Below are 26178 nucleotides of genomic sequence, written 5' to 3'. Positions count from 1 at the left end.
AAGGTAACATAAGTCATGGTAGCATGACATATGTTGTTGTGGCCGAGTGGTTAAGGCGATGGACTCGAAATCCATTGGGTTATACCCGCGCAGGTTCGAATCCTGCCAATAACGTCTATCTTTTGTGTGCCCTGTGATTGGCTGGAAACCAGTTCAGGGTGTCCCCCGCCTACTGCCCGAAGACAGCTGGGATAGGCTCCAGCACCCCCCGCGACCCTAGTGAGGATCAAGCGGCTCGGAAGATGAATGAATGAATGAATGAATACATGATTTTAAGTCGTACTTAACTTTTAAGTACATTTGAATTCATGTTTTAAGAATTTTTTATTTTTAAACATTTCTTGTGCTCTTATCTGTATTGAACTTTGATGTGTTGTATATTGTAATTGGAATTAGTACAGTATTCCCCCCCCCCCCATATTTTAGACCGGCTGCCTTGACAATAGTCTTTATGAACAATTCCAGTCCGGCTTCCGTCCCCGTCACAGTACTGAAACAGCCCTCATAAAAATCACAAACGATCTTCTCATGGCAGCAGACTCTGGCCTTATCTCCATCCTCATCCTCCTTGACCTGAGTGCAGCCTTCGACACAATCTCTCACCCCATCCTCCTCAATCGACTCTCTACCATAGGCATCACCAACACCCCTCTACATTGGTTCCACTCATATCTCACTGGCCGCTCTCAGTTCATTCAAGTTGATTCTTTTACTTCACAATCCCTCCCCGTTTCTTCTGGTGTTCCCCAGGGTTCTGTCCTCGGTCCGCTCCTCTTCATTGTCTACCTCCTTCCACTCGGAAACATTTTCCGCAAATTTGGCTTACACTTTCACTGCTTTGCGGATGACACCCAGCTCTATCTCTCCAGCAAACCCGACGCTTCTCTCCCACCCTCGTCCCTCTCTCACTGTCTCTCAGAAATCAAATCTTGGTTCACCCACAATTTCCTCAACCTAAACAGCAATAAAACTGAACTCCTACTCGTCGGTACCAAATCCACTCTAAACAAAGCCGACAGTTTCTCCCTCACAATTGATAATGCCACTATATCTCCTTCCCCCCAGGTGAAGAGTCTGGGTGTCATCCTTGACAGTTCACTATCCTTTCACTCCCACATCAATAACATTACCCGGTCCGCTCATTTCCACCTTCGCAATATAAACCGCCTCCGTCCCTCACTCACTCCGCACACCACCGCTATCCTTGTTCACAGTCTCGTCACTTCCCGTATTGACTACTGCAACTCACTCCTCTTCGGTGTCCATCAAAAATTCCTCCATAAACTTCAACTTGTTCAGAATTCAGCAGCCCGGATCATCACGAGAACCCCCTCCTTCCATCATATCACCCCCATCCTCCGACAGCTCCACTGGCTTCCTGTCAAACTTAGAATCAACTTCAAAATACTTCTCTATACATTCAAAGCCATCCATAACCTTGCGCCCCCCTATCTGTCAGATCTTCTTCAAATCTCCATTCCCTCTCGCTCACTCAGGTCCTCATCCTCCCTCCACCTTTTTCTACCCTCTGCCCGTCTCAGTACAATGGGGTGCAGAGCCTTCAGTCGCTCTGCCCCCAAACTCTGGAACTCACTTCCTCCCAACATTCGTAATATTGACTCTCTTTCCTTATTCAAAACCCAGCTCAAAACCCACCTATTCAGACTTGCCTACCCGCCTTAAATCTTTCTTTCCTTATTTATTATTTTATCTGTGTTTTACTATTGGTCTTGGCTGTACAGTGTCCTTGAGTGTTGTGAAAGGCGCTTACAAATGTGATGTATTATTATTATTATTGTTCTTGATGAAAACTTATTGTATTTTGATGTTGGTCATTAAGGTGGCACTTTGAGTCGGCACTTGGTTTAAAAGGTTTGAGAACCACTGTTCTATGGCAAATTGTAAGAACAAAATATTATTTCATTTTAAAATGATGAGAAGAAAGATTTTGAGGACTCACGGACAAAACAGATGTTTTCAGGGAGAGAGCGAGGAGTCAATGGTGGTTCGTAACTACACGATGAGCGATCAAACAGGAAAATGAGAGGGAAGTCTGTCCGCCGGCCATCTATTTCCTGCACATATGAGACATGATGCATCATCACACAGTGTCATTGACAATTATATCGTGAGAGCATGCTGTTTTATGAGATGTTCTCGTTACGCTGTAATCGATGGCGCACTGCGTGGCCAACCCGTGAGGCTCCAAGGCTAAACCGGCCTCAAGCAGCAACTCCTGCTTGGCTGCGGGGATGCTTGTGTCCTCTTCGATTCTCTTCTGCAGCTCGGCCACCGTCTCCTCATCTGCGACCGCATACCTCAGGATCTTGGCCGTGGTCATGTTCAAAACCTGAACCATCTGAGAGGCGTAGACCACAAATGGAAACGAAACAATGAGTGAGAGGGTCTCAAAATATTCGATAACAAGCGCTAACCCAAAAATTACTGGGCTCTCCAAGAAGAACCAGATATGGATTTTTTTCCCCACTAAAAGGTATGTTCAATATTATTGGTAGCCACTACAACATTATGCGGGCGGCCCGATGGTCCAGTGGTTAGCGCGTCGGCCTTTCATGTGATTGAGTCTCACTTTGAGCTGCAGAATGAGCTCCAGCTGGGAAAAGCAGGTACTGGGCGTGGCGTCCGGCTCTTTGCCCCTTTCTTGCGGAGACCACTTGAGCATCAGCCGCAGCCACCTCTCCAGCTTCTCTGCTAAAAGACTGTCACATACACGCCACAAGAAAAGTGAAACAGGCACGACTAGTACAGGGGTCACAGATGTTCGGCTCCATGAATGCTTTGTTTTGTCTACACACTACAATCCGGACCTTTAAACTACGGTTATAGTAGGTTGTTTAAAATTGTGTAGGGACCCTATTTTGGTAGACTGGCGCCCGTGCACGTGGCGTAAGAACTGGTGCAATTTCATTTTCATGATAGCACAAGTTCAGTCTCGCATGTTTGAGGCTGTTTTGCCCTTGTCAGGGCGTGCTGGCGCATGAGGCAGCCTCGCCCCCGACGCACCTGATAATTTGGTAACAGAAAGTACGCTTCGGTTAAAAACTGGTGCATCTTCATTTTCGTGCCAGGGCAAGAGTCTACTTGAGTCTAGCTTGTGAATTTTGGGGTTCCGCTAGGCTTCACTGGCCATTACTTCCTACGCAGCACATCTTGAAATTTGGTGAGAAAAAGAACTCAATTTTAGAAGGTAATGTATTTTGCAGGGCAAGCAGAATCACGTGATTTTGGTTGTGGTTTTGTGGACTGAATTTGACTAGAAGTCAATTCACTGAACTAATTCTAATCACTAAATGAATTATAATCATTATTTTCTCTTTTCCTTGGAGCTACTTGATGCCTCATGTTGGTTTCCGCTGCTCTAGTATGTCCGAGTGGCATTTGTATAGTGACGCAGCTCACCAGTTAAGGTTGTTGGGTTGAGGAAGCTGTTTGGAGAAGCGGACTACCCCGGAAAGGTCCTCGTAAACGACAATGTCACTGTCTTGTTTCAGTCGCAGTTTATTGTGCCTAGAAAAGCCAGAAGAAAATCACTTTCTTAGATGTTGGGAATCACGAGGGACTGAATGGCTTTCTTTGTTCTTTACAGCCATGAGGAAGAAAATACTGTAACGTTCTTTTTCCAAGTACCACATACCAAAACATTATTTATGTGAGGGTATGTTAGTAATTTAAGGTGTAATAAAGCACAGATTGTGAAACAATGGGTGGGTATTTTTCCTTTTTGCAATCCAAACATGCCCTCAGGTTTACTGTATTTCATTCAGCATAACAGTGAAGGACAAGAGGCATTGATGTTGGCACAACACACATATCCTGCAATTCTTCATGTTGGAGACTTCGGTTTATTTTGGTGTTCCTAGTATGTTCAGTCACGTAACTGGTGCAGAGGTTGAGCAAACTCTGGATTAATTGTCTCGTCATGACACGTTGAGCATTAAGTGACTGCAAGGTGAAAAAAACCCAATAAATTAATTAATAACAGAAGCTCATCGGTCAAAAAGGAAAGTTAAGACTACCAGGGAACAGGTTGCCAGGTTGGCAAAAAAGGCCGAAATCCTGTGATGCACTCAAACACCAACGTCCCAAAGCTCCAGTAGTCCACCGCGACCGTGTACTTCTTCCTCTCAATCAGCTCGGGAGCCTGAAAGATAAAAATCATGGAGGAGGTCAGCAGTACAAAACCATAATGCCATACAATGTGTCTGACTGACCAAGTACTGCAGCGTTCCCACAAAGGAGGTGCAAAGGCTGCTCTGGTCCAACTCCTTCGCATAGCCGAGGTCAATGATCTTGTGGATCAACTTAAACAGAGAAGAATAAAACAATGGTTTCAGTTTTAAACTAATATCAATAATTACAACCACGTGTATGAGAATACTGTGTGGGTTTGGTTTCCTTACATTTTTTCAATAGTTTTGTTTTGGTTGTCTCTTCCTGTCATGTCTATTCTACTTCCTGTCTCTGTCCCATGAGCTTCACCTGTGTCCAATTGTCCTCATTTCCCTTTTAATATCCTGGCCTGGCTTTTGTGGATTGCCATTACATTACATTCAAATGGTAATCTTGGAATTGTTTGTCCTATCCGGGTTGCCTTCTCGTGAATGAGAACAAGGGGATTTGGATTATTGAACTGGATGACAATCAAAAATTCAAAATGTATTGCCTCCACCTTTGTGCCACAGTTGGTCCTGGAACTTGACTACAATCTATAGCAGTAGTGTGTATACCATTCATTTGTTGCAGAGGTGGATTGTGAAACATGTAAAAAAATTAAAAAATAATAATCTAGACATGTAAATTTAAGACAAGCACTTGTTTATTGGACATAATATTTTTGGGAAACATTTCCTTCATTTTTCATTTTTTTTGGAAAATCTTGTCATATAAAACGTATTTATACGGAGCTGCCAAGAACATTCTAAAGCAGGGGTATCAAACCCATTTTCGTCGTGGGCCACATTTTAGTTACCATTTCCGTTTGAGGGCCATTATGATAGAAATCACAAGTCAAGAATAACGGTTTATTGAACTATTGTTTAAGTTACTGTAATAGGATGTTTGGCAACGAGAAAATGTTTACAGTATCTCTCTTATTTATTACATATGAAAATTTGACATTTTGGTACATATTTTAGCAAGCCTTATGGAAGTTGCCATGTTTGATTTGATTTTGCAGGCCACATAAAATGGTGTGGCGGGCCAGATCTGGCCCCTGGGCCTTGACTTTGACACATATGTTCTGAAGCAATAGGAGGTGCTAAAAGTCCTAACACTAATGCGATTTCAATTAGAATGGTGAATGGAGGTAAAGCACAATGTGAATGAAAAAGTGACATGAACAAAAGATCATTAAAAAAAACCTTATAGGAATGATTGTTACTTAACTTTGTAAGTACTCGAGAATGTCCCTTGATGTTGGAACTGTGTTAGATAACGCTCCAACGGATGGAAGATGGATCGTGAGCTTATAAAAAAGAGATCTCGACCTTAAAAGCCCAAGTATAAATTACAGGATTTGTTTTTCCGTCATAAAGTCAAACTAAGGCTTGTAGTGGAAAATTTGTCAAAAGAAAAGGCCAAAGATGGCAAAAGGCGAAAATCTGACCTCATCGTTCTGGTTTGGGAGTATGTGACATGGGCGAGGGGGACGTTTGAACTCACTCGCTTCTCTCCCTGCTGCAGTACAATGTTTTCAGGTTTCAGATCTCGGTGGATGATCCGCTTCTTGTGGAGGTAGGTCAGAGCGGAGGCTAAGAGGAAGAAAAAGAAAAGCAAAATGGGACCAATTAGGCAAGATTCACCGCCAAATACAACTTTCAGCACAGGAATCTCCAGAGAATTAAGTTTCTATGAACTGGGCTCATATTTTGACCAATCTAAGGTCTGTTTTGGGTTTCAGAAAAATTGGCTCCAGAGTTCAGAGTTTCCAAAACTCTGTTTGCCATGTCAGCATGTAAGTAAAAACAGCTTTTAATTTTTTGAAAAAAAACATTTTAATGACATTCGGATGACAATATCTGCCCAAACCCATAAAAACAGGTGTGTCGTGGTTCTGTTTGTGGCCAATAGGTGGCACTGTAGGGCTCCACCCTGCAGCTGCACACCTGTTAGTTATTGTGTCATTAGTGTCTGTTTAAAAGAACAGCATGACCACTCGATGTCGGGTCATTGTTTGTCTGTCTTTGTTTCTGTTACTGTTAGTTTTCTGCTTCAGCCATGTTTTTTGTTTGTTACTTTGGATTTTTTTTCATGACTCTGTTTGGTTTGGATTTAGTTTCCTCAATATTTTGTGAATACAATTTGTCAAGTTCACCCTGCTCCTCCCTCTTGACTGCTTTTTGGGGTCCTCCACCACCACCGCAACGTGACAAGGTGAGCCATGATGTTCGCAATGCGAGCCAGAGGGCACTTTGTTGTCAATCTCAGCAGAGGGCAAATGGCAGCACCCTGACATTAATGAAAACAGATCCGCTTAATTCTTCTTCTTCACTCCCCAAACACAATGTCAATCAGAAGACTGTTGCGGCACACAGATTATAAATATTTAGCTTTTAGTTTCCTTTTAAATGTTAATGTAGTGGAAGTAAAATTTAACCCTTTCATGCACAAACTGATAACATGATAAGCTGTCCACTGTAGTAACGGCTATCACTGAAAGGGTTAATTTGCTGAACCCTTTATGAGTACACATTCGCATAGCCTTTTTGTGAGTGTCAGTATATCCCAAGTGGAAGAAACTTCCTGTCAGGATGTTTCGCGTGTGACGACTCGGAATGGAGGTGGCCAGTGGTGAGCTAAAACAACCATCCATCTGGCACCAAAAAGTGTTTAGCGGGAAAAAGATTCCACGAAGCGTTTGCGTCAAAGAGTGAGTTTTTGTGCGTCCTGGATGATGACTATTTAACCAATCATAGGATGTACGCATACTTCAATGTGTGTGTGCCTCATGTAAAAAGTGTATGCATTGGGAGAGCAGCGCCACTGAGTGCTCGTACGTTACGAAAGCAAGCGCCGTGGTCCGATGCTGACACTTCTGCCTGTGTGTGAGCTGTCGCCATGGTGACTAAGCGCTGCGGTTTCGGGCCAGCGGTGACATCATGATACATGCGAAATTACCCCGTTTGTCAAAGGACAGGAAGTCAATCATCCTGCCAGCTCACTCGGACATGAAATTAATCAAATAATAGCTACTTTCACCAAAGTCACAATGCCGGCAGTGATACTCACAAATGTCGCACAACAGAATCAAAACGGATCCCTCACGCATTCCACAGCAGTTCTCCAAGAGGTTCAGATACTGTGGAGGGAAGAGAGACAAAACAAGAGTAATGACCACGTCATATGAATCTGCCCTTGTGAATTACAGCATGTCCTCATTTCGTCGCCATTAGAGAATTTTCCATCCATTAAGTACATTGCGTTCATGCACAGGCTCAGATTGTAACACACAAACCAAACGATGCTGTTGTTTTTGGTTTTGTGTAAAGAGGGAACAAACTGGTAACTCGGCAAAAGGATTTATTTGACGTTTCAAAAAAAAAAAAAAACGGCAATCACTCAACGGTGGAAACCTGACAAAAAGGATGAGACTGACCCGACATCTGCCTACAACTTGCTTTTTGCTTTCACTGGCTTTGTGGTTCGTGACAGTTGGTATTTTGTTTTGTCTGGTCTTAATATTCTGCATGACCTAAGGGTGCATAACTCGCTGATTTCAGCTTTAAAAAAAAAAAAACATGCACACTCTTTGCTGCCCCCAACAGCCTCAAAAACTCAAACGACTCTTTGAGGGTGTCACAGGTGTCACAGGTGAAGAAACGATTCTGTGCATCTCTTCATCCTTAGAATATCACTAAAAGGTGCCTTTGAGCTTTTCTATTTTACTTCATAATCGTTGTATTCAGGGGATGTTATGCTGTTAAAAATGCGTATTGGTCCAGCTCCGCCACTTAAAAAAAAAACGGCAAGCTGTCACATATGTGAGCTTCCAGACTGGGTGGATATTTTTGACGTTATGTTGTCATTCATTTAGCGCATGGTGACCCTTCACTTAGCAACATGAGTCAGTGAGCAAGCCGACTGTGTCGTTTCACTTTTTTTTACGTTTTCTTATAAACTGATATTTCACGATGACAGAGTGGACATGGTGAGCTCGACAGCATCCATTTGACACCTTACAATGAGACCACAGTTTATTTTACAACATTTTCGCAATCACTGTCGAATGAGGACACCAAAGGTCCTTTTGAAGTGAGATTGACACATTTTTGCGTATAGCAGCAGTCGTATTTCTTTTTACCTTTCTCAGATCCCCTCCTTGACAGTATTCCATGGCCAGCAGCGGCACGTCGTTGGTAGCCACAAGTTTTTGCATCCCTTCGGGTACCTCCCTCGCTGCCACCACGTTGACATGATCTAACCTGGTCATAAAGTTTTTCTTTTAAATTGTTTGTTAAAAGGACAAGAACAAGTTTTGTACAGTACTAAGCTCCAATTTAGCGATTCACCTCCATTTACCACAACAAATAATCACAAGAAACATTTCATATGGTGCATGTTTTTCCCCAGGCTTCTTTATTATGATATTAGAGACACGCAATAGATCAGAGGTCCCCAACACCCGAGCCGTGGACCGGTACCGGTCCACGGGCCATTTGGTACCGGGCCCCACAGAAAGAATACATAACTTACATCCGTTTTATTCATTTCTGAATCTGAAAGAAGTTTTATTTTGAAAAATTAGATTTGTCTACACATCACTCTTGTTGCAGGTGGAGGTGTGCTTCTCAGTCACGTGATATGTTACCGCTAAAATGAAACCCAGGAGCTAGCAAAATGAGTAAAAAACAAACATCTACAACTTTCAAGAAAAAGAAGGCTACTATAATATTTATAATTAACTGGAGACTCCCACGCCCCAAGCCCAATCTGCATAGGTGTCGTTTCATTTCGTTTCATGCACTTTGTATTTGTGGTCTTATTTTGAAGGCACGTGTAAACATTATCATAGTGACCAGAGAGTGTTGCGGCCAGATAGGACGTTCCTGGTGTCATGATTCGTTTTTATTATGTTTCAAAAATACCACCGTTTTCATGCCAGTCATATCATTTGTTGTATTTATTTATATATTTCAGGGACATTGTCAGGAAAATATGTCTATTAAACCGGTCCGTGAGGCAAAAAAGGTTGGGGATCCCTGCAATTGATCCCTTGTGAGTAATCACTTGTCAACAATGGTGAGGAAAACACCCTTTTAACGGGAAGAAGCCTTGAGCAGCAGCAGTTTCGGGTGGGGCTCAAACAATACCGAACCCAAAAGCTCGTATGACTGATGAGTGAGGCGTCCCCACAAAGAGATCACTGACTCACAGTGAAGAAAAAAAAATCATAGCTGCCCCAAGCATCGTTTATTGCATAGTAGGGGTTGTACAAAGTAGTCGATTGACTTTGTGATTTTAAACCTTTCAGGGACAGCGATTACTACAGTGGACAGTTTATCATGTTATCAGGTAACAGAGCGCATGATGGGTTACAAACGTGGTGTCGATTAGTCGCTAATCCTGTGTTTTCGACTTGAGGAACAGTGAGAGCTGCTTGCATTTTGAAGGCTAGACTTTATTGACGATGGGATGTTGTCGCCAATCATGCCTGAGCGTTGGCGAGCGGCCCAGAAGGGTTGCGGCCTGCGGTTCGTGAATAAAAGCTTGCATTTTGGAATATGACAGGCTGGCTGTCTGAGCTCCTCGATACACAATATAGCACACACTCTCAAAGTGGAAGGCGTGCGAGGAATCACACCGCAGCACACGAAGAGGTCCGCGATTGTTTGACCACTGCAAATTCCCACTGTGCAGAAACTGCTGCTGTAATTTCAAGGAGGTTTCCACTGAATTCCTGTCACAAAGATGCAATCATTTTTTGCTTTCTAATCAATCAACAGCAGGAGGTCCATCGCTTTAAGTGGTGTAGTTGCTACCTCAATGGATGGTCTGTAATGGATAAACTATTTTGGCATCTTTAACAACGGCACTCGGCCTAGCGCTCGTTCAACAAAGCAAAAGTAGAAAAGTCGAGATTACAAACTTCAGTTGATATGTTCCAGCCATAAAGTGTGGAACATTTAATCACAGCGGCATTAGCGGGGAGACGCTGCAATAATAAGACGCAGGCAGACATGTTCATTTTTCAACGACTGAACCCTTTTCACAAACTTGAGTGTTGAAGACCGTATGCTTTCGCGAGAGAAACCAGATTACCTCCTGTGGAAAATACATTCGACTTAAAAACACATTGAAGTGGAGGAAGACGCTCAAAGGAGCAGGCACGTACAATCCTTCTAAACATAGTGTATGTCAGAACTCGAGAATATCTCATCCCAAAACACCATTAAGGTCATGTTTTTACACAATATGTGCATGTAGGCATTTGTGGCGTGATTATATAATAGCTTGCCCTGACAATCTTTGTCAGAATGTGGGTGTACGAGTCCAGAGCTTTGTGGTTGTCTGAGAACGACACACTTGTTGAAATGTTTTCATGCCCACATTTGAACTTGGTGACACACAACTACACACACATATTCGGTATATTCACACACACACACATTTACGTATTATGTCTTCAGTCTTGTAAAAGAAAAAAAAAGACACACCCACAACACAGGCACGGTGGGACGTGATGACACCAAAGTGGGGCACAATGAGTAGGTGGCACTTTATTGTGTCAGAAATAACCACTTCAAGTCCACAAATAACCACTCACCTCAAACCCAAACCTCTTATTGTTAAATGCCCCGCGCCATTCCGACTATTTTAGGCTAGCGGTTTTGTATTGAGAAAACAGAAATGGGGGTGGAACTCGCAAATGTCAAACACATGTCATGGAATGTGTTGCGGTGAGTCACAACAACAAACTCAAGTGTTTTATTTGCTTTCTTGTGTGTGTGTTTTTTTTTTTTTTGCTCAAACAGTTGGAGGCAAAAAAACAGGCATTGGTTGATCAAAAAGAGGAAAATCCCTGATTTCCTCACCAGGATGAAGACAAGTTTGTACAGCTAAAGTAGACGTGTTAAAACGAACATATTTTTCAAATAAGGAAGAGAAAGTAACACGAAATGCTACACGTGGATGAAATTGTTGGTACTCTTCCAATAAAAGAAGAAAAAAAACTATAATTCTGTAAGAACGTTCTTTGGACCGACAAGACAAAGTTTGCACTTTTTTTGGCAAGTCACATCGGCTCTGTGTTGGATGTTGTATGGTCAAGTGAGAAGTTCTTCAAAAAAGAAGCTTGAAGCTGTGTAATCACGATCCCTCCCATTTTAAGTTTACTGTCAAACTAAACATAAAACGAAGAGGGTTACACATTGGGGTTTAAAAAAAACTGTTCTCTAGATTCATGCTGACAACTAATAAATGGGCTAGCGAATTGTATCAATGCGGTATGACACTTGAAGCAAGAGATCGTCTATTTGATCATGTTTGAATGCTACAGCAACATACAATATAACACTCACAGGCATATGTACTTTATCCTCTGCAAAAACAGCCTTTCCCTCTTTACATTCTATCAAATTGTTAGTTCTTATGAAGCACAACTGAGTGCGAATTAAAAAAAAAGAAACACAATGATAGCTTTGATGGGGGATGTTTTTTTGTTGTTGTTTTTTGCAGAGTAACTGACCTCTTCATGATCTGGATCTCCAGACACCATCTCTCTTTGTTTCGCTCACTCAGCTCCTGGCGGCACTGTTTGATTGCAATCTGCTCTGCTGTATCCTGCCAAGACATTGGAAATATCAAACGACCATCATAGGGAAACTGCACAAGACGGTTGCAAAAACAAATAAAAATTCCAAGCAATGAAATAGATTTGAAGAATGTATTATTAATAATAGAAGACGAAATTAGGAATGATGACGATGTGATTTATTATTTACTGTATATGCGGTAAAACATCCAATTAATGTGATGGCCTGCAGAGGACGGCAGAAAAAATCGTTGGCACCGCCCTACCCACTCTTGAGGACTTGCACAGTGCAAAAATCAAGACAAGGGCACGGAAAATCCTCCTGGATCCCCCGCACCCTGCCCACCACCTTTTTCAGCCACTCCCCTCAGGCAGACGCTACAGATCCATGCGCACCAAATCCAGTAGACACTTAAACAGCTTCTTCCCTCTAGCCATTAACTCCTTAAACAGTCACTGACATAGTCACTCTTCTTGCACCACAAAATGGTACTACAAAACTACTGGTTACTCTAAAATGGTTCATTTAAGGTTCAATGATTTTGTTGTTTACAATGATACTAGTGCAGCGTGTTATACCGGAGACAAATTCCTTGTGTGTTCTACATTCTTGGCCAATAAAGATGATTCTGATTATTTACTGTTGAGAGGACTTCAACCTAGGTAGGGAGACCCAACTGGATTTCTCATTCATCATCATCATCATGGGGCCACGCCAACATATGTGCTGCAAAATGGCTGCCATTGGCTCTGGACTCGGGCTCAGGGTCAACCGCACGACCCTAAAAATTAAGTATTCTCCGACAAAAACGTCACCTACAAGAAAGCAACTGTGTTGTTGTGGCCGAGTGGTTAAGGCGATGGACTAGAAATCCATTGGGATCTTCCCGTGTAGGTTCGAATCCTGCCGACAACGAGTACATAGTGGTGTGAATTTTTCTGTAATTGTCTTCGAGAGAGTTACCATGTTTTGTATCAAATCTCCAAACTGTCTTCACTGTCAACAGGACTTCTACCTCGGTCGACAGACCCGAGTGCATTTTTTGTCCATCATCCTAATTACGGGGCTACGCCAACATAAAGTATGTGCTGCAAATTAGCCGCTATTGTCTCAAAACTCGAGTTCATGGTGAACTGGGTTTGACCCTCAAAATGGAGTATTGCCCGACAAAAATGTCACCTTCAAAAGCTGATGTGTTGTCGTGGCCGAGAGGTTAAGGCGATGGATTTTAAATCCATTGGGATCTTCCCGCGCAGGTTCAAATCCTGCTGACAACAAGCATCTCTTGCAAAGATGTTTTCCCAAATTCTATGATTCTCTTTGAGAGAGTCAGCATGTTTGATACTAAATCTAACTTTATTTACTGTTGAGAGGACTTCAACCTAGGTAGGGAGAGCCACTGGATTTCTCATCCATCATCTTCATCATTGGGCCACGCCAACATATGTGCTGCAAAATGGCTGCCATTGGCTCTGGACTCGGGCTCAGTCAACCGCACGACCCTAAAAATTAAGTATTCTCCGACAAAAACGTCACCTACAAGAAAGCAACTGTGTTGTCGTGGCCGAGTGGTTAAGGCGATGGACTAGAAATCCATTGGGATCTTCCCGCGTAGGTTCGAATCCTGCCGACAACGAGTACATAGTGGTGTGAAATTTTCTGTGATTGTCTTCGAGAGACTTACCATGTTTTGGATCAAATCTCCAAACTGTCTTCATTGTCAACAGGACTTCTACCTATGTCGACAGACCGGAATGCATTTTTTGTCCATCATCCTAGTTACGAGGCTACGCCAACATACAGTATGTGCTGCAAATTAGCCGCCATTGTCTCAAAACTCGAGTTCATGGTGAACTGGGTTTGACCCTCAAAATGAAGTATTGCCCGACAGAAATGTCACCTTTAAAAGCTAATGTGTTGTCGTGGCCGAGTGGTTAAGGCGATGGACTAGAAATCCATTGGGATCTTCCCGCGTAGGTTCGAATCCTGCCGACAACGAGCTTATAGTAATTTTATTTTCTGAAATTCTGTGCTTCTCCCCGAAAGAGTCAGTATGTTTTATATCAAATCTCCGAACTGTATTCACTGTCGACAGGGCTTCAACCTGGGACGGGAGACCCAACTGGATTTCTCATTCATCATCATCATCATTGGGCCACGCCAACATATGTGCTGCAAAATGGCTGCCATTGGCTCTGGACTCGGGCTCAGGGTCAACCGCACCCTAAAAATTAAGTATTCTCCGAGAAAAACATCACCTACAAGAAAGCAACTGTGTTGTCGTGGCCGAGTGGTTAAGGCGATGGACTAGAAATCCATTGGGATCTTCCCGCGTAGGTTCGAATCCTGCCGACAACGAGCATCTCTTGGAAAGATGTTTTCCCAAATTCTATGATTCTCTTTGAGAGAGTCAGCATGTTTTATACTAAATCTAACTTTATTTACTGTTGAGAGGACTTCAACCTAGGTAGGGAGACCCACTGGATTTCTCATCCATCATCTTCATCATTGGGCCACGCCAACATATGTGCTGCAAAATGGCTGCCATTGGCTCTGGACTCGGGCTCAGGGTCAACCGCACCCTAAAAATTCAGTATTCTCCGAGAAAAACATCACCTACAAGAAAGCAACTGTGTTGTCATGGCCGAGTGGTTAAGGCGATGGACTAGAAATCCATTGGGATCTTCCCACGTAGGTTCGAATCCTGCCGACAACGAGCATATAGTAATTTTGTTTTCTGAAATTCTGTGCTTCTCCCCGAAAGAGTCAGTATGTTTTATATCAAATCTCCGAACTGTATTCACTGTCAACAGGACTTCTACCTATGTTGACAGACCCGAGTGCATTTTCTGTCCATCATCCTAATTACGGGGCTACGCCAACATACAGTATGTGCTGCAAATTAGCCGCCATTGTCTCAAAACTCGAGTTCATGGTGAACTGGGTTTGACCCTCAAAATGGAGTATTGCCCGACAAAAATGTCACCTTTAAAAGCTAATGTGTTGTCGTGGCCGAGTGCTTAAGGCGATGGACTTGAAATCCATTGGGATCTTCCCGCGTAGGTTCGAATCCTTCCGACAACGAGCATATAGTTATTTTATTTTCTGAAATTCTGTGCTTCTCCCCGAAAGAGTCAGTATGTTTTATATCAAATCTCCGAACTGTATTCACTGTCGACAGGGCTTCAACCTGGGACGGGAGACCCAACTGGATTTCTCATTCATCATCATCATCATGGGGCCACGCCAACATATGTGCTGCAAAATGGCTGCCATTGGCTCTGGACTCGGGCTCAGGGTCAACCGCACGACCCTAAAAATTAAGTATTCTCCGAGAAAAACGTCTCCTACAAGAAAGCAAATGTGTTGTCGTGGCCGAGTGGTTAAGGCAATGGACTCGAAATCCATTGGGATCTTCCCGCGTAGGTTCGAATCCTGCTGACAACGAGTACATAGTGGTGTGAATTTTTCTGTAATTGTCTTCGAGAGAGTTACCATGTTTTGTATCAAATCTCCAAACTGTCTTCACTGTCAACAGGACTTCTACCTATGTCGACAGACCGGAATGCATTTTTTGTCCATCATCCTAGTTACGAGGCTACGCCAACATACAGTATGTGCTGCAAATTAGCCGCCATTGTTTCAAAACTCGAGTTCATGGTGAACTGGGTTTGACCCTCAAAATGGAGTATTGCCCGACAAAAATGACACCTTCAAAAGTTAATGTGTTGTCGTGGCCGAGTGGTTAAGGCGATGGACTTGAAATCCATTGGGATCTTCCCGCGTAGGTTCAAATCCTGCCGACAACGAGCATCTCTTGCAAATATGTTTTCCCAAATTCTATGATTCTCTTTGAGAGAGTCAGCATGTTTTATACCAAATCTAACTTTATTTACTGTTGTAGGACTTCAACCTAGGTAGGGAGACCCAACTGGATTTCTCATCCATCATCTTCATCATTGGGCCACGCCAACATATGTGCTGCAAAATGGCTGCCATTGGCTCTGGACTCGGGCTCAGTCAACCGCACGACCCTAAAAATTAAGTATTCTCCGACAAAAACGTCACCTACAAGAAAGCAACTGTGTTGTCGTGGCCGAGTGGTTAAGGCGATGGACTAGAAATCCATTGGGATCTTCCCGCGTAGGTTCGAATCCTGCCGACAACGAGTACATAGTGGTGTGAAATTTTCTGTGATTGTCTTCGAGAGACTTACCATGTTTTGGATCAAATCTCCAAACTGTCTTCATTGTCAACAGGACTTCTACCTATGTCGACAGACCGGAATGCATTTTTTGTCCATCATCCTAGTTACGAGGCTACGCCAACATACAGTATGTGCTGCAAATTAGCCGCCATTGTCTCAAAACTCGAGTTCATGGTGAACTGGGTTTGACCCTCAAAATGAAGTATTGCCCGACAGAAATGTCACCTTTAAAAGCTAATGTGTTGTCGTGGCCGAGTGGTTAAGGCGATGGACTAGAAATCCATTGGGATCTTCCCGCGTAGGTTCGAATCCTGCCGACAACGAGCTTATAGTAATTTTATTTTCTGAAATTCTGTGCTTCTCCCCGAAAGAGTCAGTATGTTTTATATCAAATCTCCGAACTGTATTCACTGTCGACAGGGCTTCAACCTGGGACGGGAGACCCAACTGGATTTCTCATTCATCATCATCATCATTGGGCCACGCCAACATATGTGCTGCAAAATGGCTGCCATTGGCTCTGGACTCGGGCTCAGGGTCAACCGCACCCTAAAAATTAAGTATTCTCCGAGAAAAACATCACCTACAAGAAAGCAACTGTGTTGTCGTGGCCGAGTGGTTAAGGCGATGGACTAGAAATCCATTGGGATCTTCCCGCGTAGGTTCGAATCCTGCCGACAACGAGCATCTCTTGGAAAGATGTTTTCCCAAATTCTATGATTCTCTTTGAGAGAGTCAGCATGTTTTATACTAAATCTAACTTTATTTACTGTTGAGAGGACTTCAACCTAGGTAGGGAGACCCACTGGATTTCTCATCCATCATCTTCATCATTGGGCCACGCCAACATATGTGCTGCAAAATGGCTGCCATTGGCTCTGGACTCGGGCTCAGGGTCAACCGCACCCTAAAAATTCAGTATTCTCCGAGAAAAACATCACCTACAAGAAAGCAACTGTGTTGTCATGGCCGAGTGGTTAAGGCGATGGACTAGAAATCCATTGGGATCTTCCCACGTAGGTTCGAATCCTGCCGACAACGAGCATATAGTAATTTTGTTTTCTGAAATTCTGTGCTTCTCCCCGAAAGAGTCAGTATGTTTTATATCAAATCTCCGAACTGTATTCACTGTCAACAGGACTTCTACCTATGTTGACAGACCCGAGTGCATTTTCTGTCCATCATCCTAATTACGGGGCTACGCCAACATACAGTATGTGCTGCAAATTAGCCGCCATTGTCTCAAAACTCGAGTTCATGGTGAACTGGGTTTGACCCTCAAAATGGAGTATTGCCCGACAAAAATGTCACCTTTAAAAGCTAATGTGTTGTCGTGGCCGAGTGCTTAAGGCGATGGACTTGAAATCCATTGGGATCTTCCCGCGTAGGTTCGAATCCTTCCGACAACGAGCATATAGTTATTTTATTTTCTGAAATTCTGTGCTTCTCCCCGAAAGAGTTGCCATGTTTTGTATCAAATCTCCAAACTGTCTTCACTGTCAACAGGACTTCTACCTATGTCGACAGACCGGAATGCATTTTTTGTCCATCATCCTAGTTACGAGGCTACGCCAACATACAGTATGTGCTGCAAATTAGCCGCCATTGTTTCAAAACTCGAGTTCATGGTGAACTGGGTTTGACCCTCAAAATGGAGTATTGCCCGACAAAAATGACACCTTCAAAAGTTAATGTGTTGTCGTGGCCGAGTGGTTAAGGCGATGGACTTGAAATCCATTGGGATCTTCCCGCGTAGGTTCAAATCCTGCCGACAACGAGCATCTCTTGCAAATATGTTTTCCCAAATTCTATGATTCTCTTTGAGAGAGTCAGCATGTTTTATACCAAATCTAACTTTATTTACTGTTGTAGGACTTCAACCTAGGTAGGGAGACCCAACTGGATTTCTCATCCATCATCTTCATCATTGGGCCACGCCAACATATGTGCTGCAAAATGGCTGCCATTGGCTCTGGACTCGGGCTCAGTCAACCGCACGACCCTAAAAATTAAGTATTCTCCGACAAAAACGTCACCTACAAGAAAGCAACTGTGTTGTCGTGGCCGAGTGGTTAAGGCGATGGACTAGAAATCCATTGGGATCTTCCCGCGTAGGTTCGAATCCTGCCGACAACGAGTACATAGTGGTGTGAAATTTTCTGTGATTGTCTTCGAGAGACTTACCATGTTTTGGATCAAATCTCCAAACTGTCTTCATTGTCAACAGGACTTCTACCTATGTCGACAGACCGGAATGCATTTTTTGTCCATCATCCTAGTTACGAGGCTACGCCAACATACAGTATGTGCTGCAAATTAGCCGCCATTGTCTCAAAACTCGAGTTCATGGTGAACTGGGTTTGACCCTCAAAATGAAGTATTGCCCGACAGAAATGTCACCTTTAAAAGCTAATGTGTTGTCGTGGCCGAGTGGTTAAGGCGATGGACTAGAAATCCATTGGGATCTTCCCGCGTAGGTTCGAATCCTGCCGACAACGAGCTTATAGTAATTTTATTTTCTGAAATTCTGTGCTTCTCCCCGAAAGAGTCAGTATGTTTTATATCAAATCTCCGAACTGTATTCACTGTCGACAGGGCTTCAACCTGGGACGGGAGACCCAACTGGATTTCTCATTCATCATCATCATCATTGGGCCACGCCAACATATGTGCTGCAAAATGGCTGCCATTGGCTCTGGACTCGGGCTCAGGGTCAACCGCACCCTAAAAATTAAGTATTCTCCGAGAAAAACATCACCTACAAGAAAGCAACTGTGTTGTCGTGGCCGAGTGGTTAAGGCGATGGACTAGAAATCCATTGGGATCTTCCCGCGTAGGTTCGAATCCTGCCGACAACGAGCATCTCTTGGAAAGATGTTTTCCCAAATTCTATGATTCTCTTTGAGAGAGTCAGCATGTTTTATACTAAATCTAACTTTATTTACTGTTGAGAGGACTTCAACCTAGGTAGGGAGACCCACTGGATTTCTCATCCATCATCTTCATCATTGGGCCACGCCAACATATGTGCTGCAAAATGGCTGCCATTGGCTCTGGACTCGGGCTCAGGGTCAACCGCACCCTAAAAATTCAGTATTCTCCGAGAAAAACATCACCTACAAGAAAGCAACTGTGTTGTCATGGCCGAGTGGTTAAGGCGATGGACTAGAAATCCATTGGGATCTTCCCACGTAGGTTCGAATCCTGCCGACAACGAGCATATAGTAATTTTGTTTTCTGAAATTCTGTGCTTCTCCCCGAAAGAGTCAGTATGTTTTATATCAAATCTCCGAACTGTATTCACTGTCAACAGGACTTCTACCTATGTTGACAGACCCGAGTGCATTTTCTGTCCATCATCCTAATTACGGGGCTACGCCAACATACAGTATGTGCTGCAAATTAGCCGCCATTGTCTCAAAACTCGAGTTCATGGTGAACTGGGTTTGACCCTCAAAATGGAGTATTGCCCGACAAAAATGTCACCTTTAAAAGCTAATGTGTTGTCGTGGCCGAGTGCTTAAGGCGATGGACTTGAAATCCATTGGGATCTTCCCGCGTAGGTTCGAATCCTTCCGACAACGAGCATATAGTTATTTTATTTTCTGAAATTCTGTGCTTCTCCCCGAAAGAGTCAGTATGTTTTATATCAAATCTCCGAACTGTATTCACTGTCGACAGGGCTTCAACCTGGGACGGGAGACCCAACTGGATTTCTCATTCATCATCATCATCATGGGGCCACGCCAACATATGTGCTACAAAATGGCTGCCATTGGCTCTGGACTCGGGCTCAGGGTCAACCGCACGACCCTAAAAATTAAGTATTCTCCGAGAAAAACGTCTCCTACAAGAAAGCAAATGTGTTGTCGTGGCCGAGTGGTTAAGGCAATGGACTCGAAATCCATTGGGATCTTCCCGCGTAGGTTCGAATCCTACTGACAACGAGTACATAGTGGTGTGAATTTTTCTGTAATTGTCTTCGAGAGAGTTACCATGTTTTGTATCAAATCTCCAAACTGTCTTCACTGTCAACAGGACTTCTACCTATGTCGACAGACCGGAATGCATTTTTTGTCCATCATCCTAGTTACGAGGCTACGCCAACATACAGTATGTGCTGCAAATTAGCCGCCATTGTTTCAAAACTCGAGTTCATGGTGAACTGGGTTTGACCCTCAAAATGGAGTATTGCCCGACAAAAATGACACCTTCAAAAGTTAATGTGTTGTCGTGGCCGAGTGGTTAAGGCGATGGACTTGAAATCCATTGGGATCTTCCCGCGTAGGTTCAAATCCTGCCGACAACGAGCATCTCTTGCAAATATGTTTTCCCAAATTCTATGATTCTCTTTGAGAGAGTCAGCATGTTTTATACCAAATCTAACTTTATTTACTGTTGTAGGACTTCAACCTAGGTAGGGAGACCCAACTGGATTTCTCATCCATCATCTTTATCACGGGGCCACGCCAACATATGTGCTGCAAAATGGCTGCCATTGGCTCTGGACTCGGGCACAGGGTCAACCACACGACCCTAAAAATTAAGTATTCTCCGACAAAAACGTCACCTACAATAAAGCAACTGTGTTGTCGTGGGTGAGTGGTTAAGGCGATGGACTAGAAATCCATTGGGATCTTCCCGCGTAGGTTCGAATCCTGCTGACAACGAGCATATAGTAATTTTATTTTCTGAAATTCTGTGCTTCTCCCTGAAAGAGTCAGTATGTTTTATATCAAATCTCCCAACTGTATTCACTGTCGACAGCATGTTTTATACCAAATCTAACTTTATTTACTGTTGTAGGACTTCAACCTGGGACGGGAGACCCAACTGGATTTCTCATTCATCATCATGGGGCCACGCCAACATATGTCATGTCAACATATGTGAACTGGGTTTGACCCTCAAAATGGAGTATTGCCCGACAAAAATGTCACCTTCAAAAGCTAATGTGTTGTCGTGGCCGAGTGGTTAAGGTGATGGACTTGAAATTCATTGGGATCTTCCCGCTTTGGTTTGAATCCTGCTGACAACGAGCATCTCTTGGAAACATGTTTTCCCAAATTCTATTATTCTCTTTGAGAGAGTCAGCATGTTTTATACTAAATCTAACTTTATTCTACATCCTCAAGCACCTCGACAGCACAGGGACCGACGCAAGGATTCTGTTTGTGGATTTCAGCTCTGCGTTCAACACCATCATCCCGGAACTCCTCACCCCCAAACTACTCCACCTCGGTGTGTCCCCTACGATCTGCCAGTGGATCCTCAGCTTCCTGACGGGACGGACACACCAGGTGAGACTGGGAGCAACAACATCATCAATACGCACCACCAGCACTGGAGCCCCACAGGGATGTGTCCTCTCGCCACTGCTCTTCTCTCTCTACACAAACGATTGCACCTCAACAGATCCAGCTGTCAAAATCATAAAGTTTGCAGACGACACCACGGTCATCGGTCTCATCAAAGACGGCGACGAGTCTGCGTACCGCCAACAAGTGGAGCAGCTGGAGCTCTGGTGCGGCCGACACAACCTCGGGCTGAACACGCTCAAGACTGTAGAGATGATCGTGGACTTCAGGAAACGTTCTTCTCCTCAGTTGCCCCTCACACTATCCAACTGCCCTGTGTCAACAGTCGAGACCTTCAAGTTCCTGGGAATCACAGTCTCCCAGAACATGAAGTGGGAAGTCAACACCATCTCCATCCTGAAAAGGGCCCGGCAGCGGATGTACTTCCTGAGGCTGCTGAGGAAGCATGGCCTGCCACAGGAGGTGCTACGACAGTTCTACACGGCAGTCATCGAATCAATCCTGTGTTCTTCCATCACGGTTTGGTTTGGGGCCGCCACAAAAAAGGACAAAATCCGACTTCAACAGACAGTTAGGACGGCAGAAAAAATCGTTGGCACCGCCCTACCCACTCTTGAGGACTTGCACACTGCAAGAATCAAGACAAGGGCACGGAAAATCCTCCTGGATCCCCCGCACCCTGCCCACCACCTTTTTCAGCCACTCCCCTCAGGCAGACGCTACAGATCCATGCGCACCAAATCCAGGAGACACTTAAACAGCTTCTTCCCTCTAGCCATTAACTCCTTAAACAGTCACTGACGTAGTCACTCTTCTTGCACCACAAAATGGTACTACAAAACTACTGGTTACTCTAAAATGGTTCAATGATTTTGTTGTTTACGATGATACTAGTGCAGCGTGTTATACCGGAGACAAATTCCTTGTGTGTTCTACATACTTGGCCAATAAAGATGATTCTGATTCTGATTCTGATTCTGAAACCAATGACATAGCATATAGCATATCATCAGTTCAGGAAGTGATGAGCAACAAGAGTACAGATCTCATTCCCCGTTTCTCACGGCGTCATCATGGTCAAGGCCGCCCGTAACCTTAACTGCCTCCTCATAATAACGCGCAGCATTGTCATCCGTACGGGAAGAAGGAAGTTTAATCATCACCGGTGCGCTCTTCAGGTACTCAATGTTCTGCTTCTGCCAGGCCTTTCTTTTTTCTTTCTTTTTTTTTTTTAACATCAGTGCGGTGGCATAACTGTAAGTGACCAGTTCTACCTCCTTCATCATGATTACGTGATATCCAACTGAGAGATTTATTTACAGGCTATGGACATGTTACAAATGATGTTCTAAAAAAAAATTAAGACACTAGTTACACAAACGATTATAACTTGCTGAAATGTGTAAAGGCCTATTACCCAGTTTTGGGGGGCTCGGGGGGGGGGGGGGGGTATTTGTCGATAGTTTTCATCTTGAAAAAAAGGGGTTTCATTGTTGAATGTTTTATAAGTTAACCTTTTCGAAATTAACATTTTGATCCATCCATTTGTTGTCAATGCCACTTGGTGAAGTGCAGAGGGCGAAAAGTGCTCTCAAAGTACCACCCCCTATGAGCAATATTATAGTGGACTAGCGAAGTAGGTTGTTCATTAAAAACAAGACAAGTTTTATTCGTAAAATTGTCAAAGCTTGGAGTAACTTAAGTTACCTGACCATATTTTGAAATGATGTGTCATTGAAAGTCATCATTTCAAAACATTATTATTGGTTGGACATTTCCAATGCAACAAGTGGCACCACAGTGCCGAATTTCTTTCCTATTTTGGAGCGGGTTATTCCTTGGTGTGTTTTTAAAATATTTATGGTACAAATCGTACAAACTGTTTAAAGTTAGAAACACTCTTATCGTGGAATGTGATCAACAAACAGTATACACTCCTGTGAGTGACTAACACAAACGAAGTTATACAGAACGGAAGAGGAAGGTCCATTAAGAGTGTGTGCTCATACTTCCATGCACGACTTCCCAAAATGCTCTCATCCTATGACGAGGAGTGATGTCACTATACTGTTTTTGATCACATTGGATTGAAATAAGAACGCTTCTTGGGTGCAAAGTCTAACTATTAATTAAAAACAAAGGACTTTCCTTAACAGCTAAATACACATAAAAACATTTCTTGTTTTTGTTCAGTTTTTTTTTAATTGACTTTGCTTGTGAGAAAAAGGTCAAGGTTTCCTCGTAAGCAGGAAACCTGGAGCAACAGGACAATGCCAGGAAAGTGTCGCCTGAATGCAGATGACGCTTTTGACATCATATACACTAACTGACTTCCCACTACACACTTAGACTTGCCTTGTCTACAAATTATGCTCTAAAAATAAACTTGGCTCTCCAATTATAGCATAAAAATATGCTGAAAGTGTTTCACATATTTTCGCTGACTACAACATCAAGCACATTAGTATAATGTAACAATGACAGCCCAAAAAAGGGCTCCACCCAAAATCGGCTATAAAGATTGTATTGTGGAGTTTTTGGACACAGTAGTTATTAATGCAGCAAAGCTGGGCCTCCAAGTAAGCCGGCAGAAAACCGAACTTATGTATATCGGTGACGGACCCAACCCCTCCCCCCTGATCTTTGGCACAGACGAAGTGCAATTTGTCAATTTCATCATCTACCTGGGCTCCACTATTACCAGCAGCGGCGATTTCAAGCCAGCGAATGACCGCAGACGCGCCCTCGCGCCCGCGGCAATGCAGTCACTGTGGCGGCCCCTCTGGCGCCACCATTCAGTGTCCCAAAAGACCAAGATGTGCATTTATAACTCAGCAGTTCTTCCCATCCTCCTGTATGGTGCAGAATCCTGGCCATTAAACAAGACCCAGGCCAAGAGGATCGACGGCTTTAACAGCAGGTCACTCAGAACCATCTTGAACATCAGCTGGCACCTCCATGTTTCCAACTCAGACCTCCAAAAACATACCCTTCAGCCCCCTGCATCCCGGCTGGCCGCTCAGAGGTGCATCCGTTGGCTTGGTCATCTCCTCCGATTACCCCCGGAACACCCAACTCGTGCCATCTTCTCATTTGATCCAGCGACAGCCGGCTGGAAAAGGCCACGCGGCAGACCCCACACCAGATGGCTCGATGTCATCAGAGAGGATCTCAAACACCAGGGCCTTACCCTGGAGGATGCAGCGGACCTGGCCCATGACCGTGGTCATTGGCGGACCCTGGTGAAGCTGATCGGCTCTACGCACTGCGACGACCCAGCCGAATGAGACTCGGCCTGCGCGTCGCAAGAGCATTTATTATTATTATTATTAGTTATTAACGTAGCAATAGTTTCTTATTGTGGCTGTAGTGTGGAGTAGCTGCGATTGGCTGGCAACCAGTTCAGGGTGTACCCCATACTGCCCAAATACAGCTAGGGATAGGCTCCAGCAACACCCCCACGCAACCCATGTGAGGATAAATCGATTAGAACATGGAGGTATGAATAGTTTTGTGGGAAAGACTGGAACTGCATTGTTTCATACTGAGAGCTGTTCCTAATATTGACAGAGTCAATAAGTCAAACTAGATGACATTTGAGGAATAATTGCAAGGTTCAGGCGGGATGCACCATACCCACTTTTTTCAGCGAGACTACAAGTTGTTTCATTTGAGTTAGCGCCGATACCAAGTATTTATTATTTGATAATGCCGTTTTGTCTTGCAATGGTGATGGAAAAAAATGAGCTTCATTTCAATTTAGCTGTTGTTCAAAAACACAAGTTTTTTTTCTTTACATGCCATAAATTTCCCTCCAAAAAAACGCTTGAACTTTTTTTTTATTATTCCCTAAAGTACGACCTCACCCATCTGTCCATTAAAAAAAAAACCATGCAGCTTTTCACCACAAAAGCCCACCCTGGTTGCTCAATTTATCTTGCTTTCTTTGAAAAGCTCCTAATGTTGTGGTAGCGCTGGTGTATCTTAAAGTACCAAAGACGTGTGACTGGAGATGCTGTAGCAATGCAAACCTTATTTTGCCATCTGGTGACATTTCCAAAGCCCCCCGTGCCCAAACACTCCTTCAGTTCCCAGGGCCCACAGCTCTGTGGCTGATGAAGGGGGACACGGTTCATGGCCTTTACCAGGGCTCCTGCAATCGGCCACACCTACAAAAAAAAAACAAAAAAAACACGCATTTGTATTGAGGCTGCTGAAAAATGCATACTTTTCGAATTAATCGTTTGAGATTGCTTTGGCAAGAATAACACAAGAACATCCACAGTTGCGAAGAAATCTCTTTACACACATTTTCCCATGTGTTTGGTACATTGTGTTATCGTCCAATAAAAACAAGGTTAAACTTGTTTTTGGCAAAAACTCCAAAGGAAATGTGTGATGCAAAACAACATTGCTCAACACCCTAAGAACACCATATCAACAGTCAAGCATGTTCATGGCAGCATCATTCTTTGGAAGTGTTTAACTACATACTGTTCAGTCAATACACCCCCCTCCCCCCACACACACACACACACACACACACACGTGAGATATATACTGTATATATAAAATTAACAACTTCATTTGCTGTCAATATGAGGCCCTATAAATGGGGATAGGTATGTACTAGTGACACCCATTTAAAACAAATTTCAAAGTGAACGGTTCATTCTGAACACAGCCACAATCTCACTTATAAGAGGGTGTGCACACTTGTGCAATTACATTATCTGGGTCGTTTATTTTCAACCTTCTTCTTGAATAGACTTAAAGATATTTCATTGGAGTGGTAGAAGTTTTAGGTGACATTACTGGTTGAAAAAGGCTTTGAAATGATCTGGTTCTTTTTTTCCGATCACAAAATCCTCGCATTTCATCA

At 43.6% G+C, this 26178-nt stretch overlaps 1 protein-coding gene and 23 non-coding genes across 26 annotated transcripts in view; 23 read left to right on the top strand and 1 right to left on the bottom strand.

The window, feature by feature from the left end:
• The window catches only part of ikbkb (inhibitor of nuclear factor kappa B kinase subunit beta), a 68657-nt gene that overhangs the window by 41592 nt on the left and 887 nt on the right, over nt 1-26178 (bottom strand). For all 3 annotated transcript variants that reach the window (XM_052067195.1, XM_052067197.1, XM_052067196.1), the window contains exons 2-12: nt 25328-25465; nt 11705-11799; nt 8321-8441; nt 7249-7318; nt 5683-5771; nt 4233-4322; nt 4038-4162; nt 3421-3528; nt 2591-2720; nt 2165-2359; nt 1961-2075 (exon numbers count right to left, since the gene is read on the bottom strand). In XM_052067195.1, the coding sequence (XP_051923155.1) occupies nt 1961-2075; nt 2165-2359; nt 2591-2720; nt 3421-3528; nt 4038-4162; nt 4233-4322; nt 5683-5771; nt 7249-7318; nt 8321-8441; nt 11705-11799; nt 25328-25432 (1243 nt within the window). In that variant the 5' untranslated portion in view covers nt 25433-25465. The remainder of the gene's footprint in view (nt 1-1960; nt 2076-2164; nt 2360-2590; nt 2721-3420; nt 3529-4037; nt 4163-4232; nt 4323-5682; nt 5772-7248; nt 7319-8320; nt 8442-11704; nt 11800-25327; nt 25466-26178) is intronic.
• Nucleotides 33-114, top strand: trnas-cga (transfer RNA serine (anticodon CGA)). Its single transcript has one exon. It is a non-coding gene; the product is annotated as a tRNA-Ser (tRNA).
• trnas-aga (transfer RNA serine (anticodon AGA)) lies at nt 12605-12686 on the top strand. The gene has a single exon. It is a non-coding gene; the product is annotated as a tRNA-Ser (tRNA).
• Nucleotides 13326-13407, top strand: trnas-aga (transfer RNA serine (anticodon AGA)). The gene has a single exon. It is a non-coding gene; the product is annotated as a tRNA-Ser (tRNA).
• Nucleotides 13688-13769, top strand: trnas-aga (transfer RNA serine (anticodon AGA)). Its single transcript has one exon. It is a non-coding gene; the product is annotated as a tRNA-Ser (tRNA).
• On the top strand, nt 14048-14129 carry trnas-aga (transfer RNA serine (anticodon AGA)). The gene has a single exon. It is a non-coding gene; the product is annotated as a tRNA-Ser (tRNA).
• trnas-aga (transfer RNA serine (anticodon AGA)) lies at nt 14406-14487 on the top strand. Its single transcript has one exon. It is a non-coding gene; the product is annotated as a tRNA-Ser (tRNA).
• trnas-uga (transfer RNA serine (anticodon UGA)) lies at nt 14774-14855 on the top strand. Its single transcript has one exon. It is a non-coding gene; the product is annotated as a tRNA-Ser (tRNA).
• trnas-cga (transfer RNA serine (anticodon CGA)) lies at nt 15137-15218 on the top strand. The gene has a single exon. It is a non-coding gene; the product is annotated as a tRNA-Ser (tRNA).
• On the top strand, nt 15499-15580 carry trnas-uga (transfer RNA serine (anticodon UGA)). Its single transcript has one exon. It is a non-coding gene; the product is annotated as a tRNA-Ser (tRNA).
• trnas-aga (transfer RNA serine (anticodon AGA)) lies at nt 15858-15939 on the top strand. The gene has a single exon. It is a non-coding gene; the product is annotated as a tRNA-Ser (tRNA).
• On the top strand, nt 16220-16301 carry trnas-aga (transfer RNA serine (anticodon AGA)). Its single transcript has one exon. It is a non-coding gene; the product is annotated as a tRNA-Ser (tRNA).
• Nucleotides 16580-16661, top strand: trnas-aga (transfer RNA serine (anticodon AGA)). The gene has a single exon. It is a non-coding gene; the product is annotated as a tRNA-Ser (tRNA).
• On the top strand, nt 16938-17019 carry trnas-aga (transfer RNA serine (anticodon AGA)). Its single transcript has one exon. It is a non-coding gene; the product is annotated as a tRNA-Ser (tRNA).
• Nucleotides 17306-17387, top strand: trnas-uga (transfer RNA serine (anticodon UGA)). The gene has a single exon. It is a non-coding gene; the product is annotated as a tRNA-Ser (tRNA).
• Nucleotides 17674-17755, top strand: trnas-uga (transfer RNA serine (anticodon UGA)). The gene has a single exon. It is a non-coding gene; the product is annotated as a tRNA-Ser (tRNA).
• Nucleotides 18033-18114, top strand: trnas-aga (transfer RNA serine (anticodon AGA)). The gene has a single exon. It is a non-coding gene; the product is annotated as a tRNA-Ser (tRNA).
• trnas-aga (transfer RNA serine (anticodon AGA)) lies at nt 18395-18476 on the top strand. Its single transcript has one exon. It is a non-coding gene; the product is annotated as a tRNA-Ser (tRNA).
• trnas-aga (transfer RNA serine (anticodon AGA)) lies at nt 18755-18836 on the top strand. Its single transcript has one exon. It is a non-coding gene; the product is annotated as a tRNA-Ser (tRNA).
• On the top strand, nt 19113-19194 carry trnas-aga (transfer RNA serine (anticodon AGA)). The gene has a single exon. It is a non-coding gene; the product is annotated as a tRNA-Ser (tRNA).
• On the top strand, nt 19481-19562 carry trnas-uga (transfer RNA serine (anticodon UGA)). The gene has a single exon. It is a non-coding gene; the product is annotated as a tRNA-Ser (tRNA).
• trnas-cga (transfer RNA serine (anticodon CGA)) lies at nt 19844-19925 on the top strand. Its single transcript has one exon. It is a non-coding gene; the product is annotated as a tRNA-Ser (tRNA).
• trnas-uga (transfer RNA serine (anticodon UGA)) lies at nt 20206-20287 on the top strand. The gene has a single exon. It is a non-coding gene; the product is annotated as a tRNA-Ser (tRNA).
• trnas-aga (transfer RNA serine (anticodon AGA)) lies at nt 20567-20648 on the top strand. Its single transcript has one exon. It is a non-coding gene; the product is annotated as a tRNA-Ser (tRNA).

Source organism: Hippocampus zosterae, chromosome 6 (genome assembly GCF_025434085.1).
Source record: "Hippocampus zosterae strain Florida chromosome 6, ASM2543408v3, whole genome shotgun sequence".
NCBI lineage: Eukaryota > Metazoa > Chordata > Actinopteri > Syngnathiformes > Syngnathidae > Hippocampus > Hippocampus zosterae.
The sequence above is the reverse complement of the archived record's forward strand: the minus strand, read 5'-3'. Positions and strand labels throughout refer to the sequence as shown.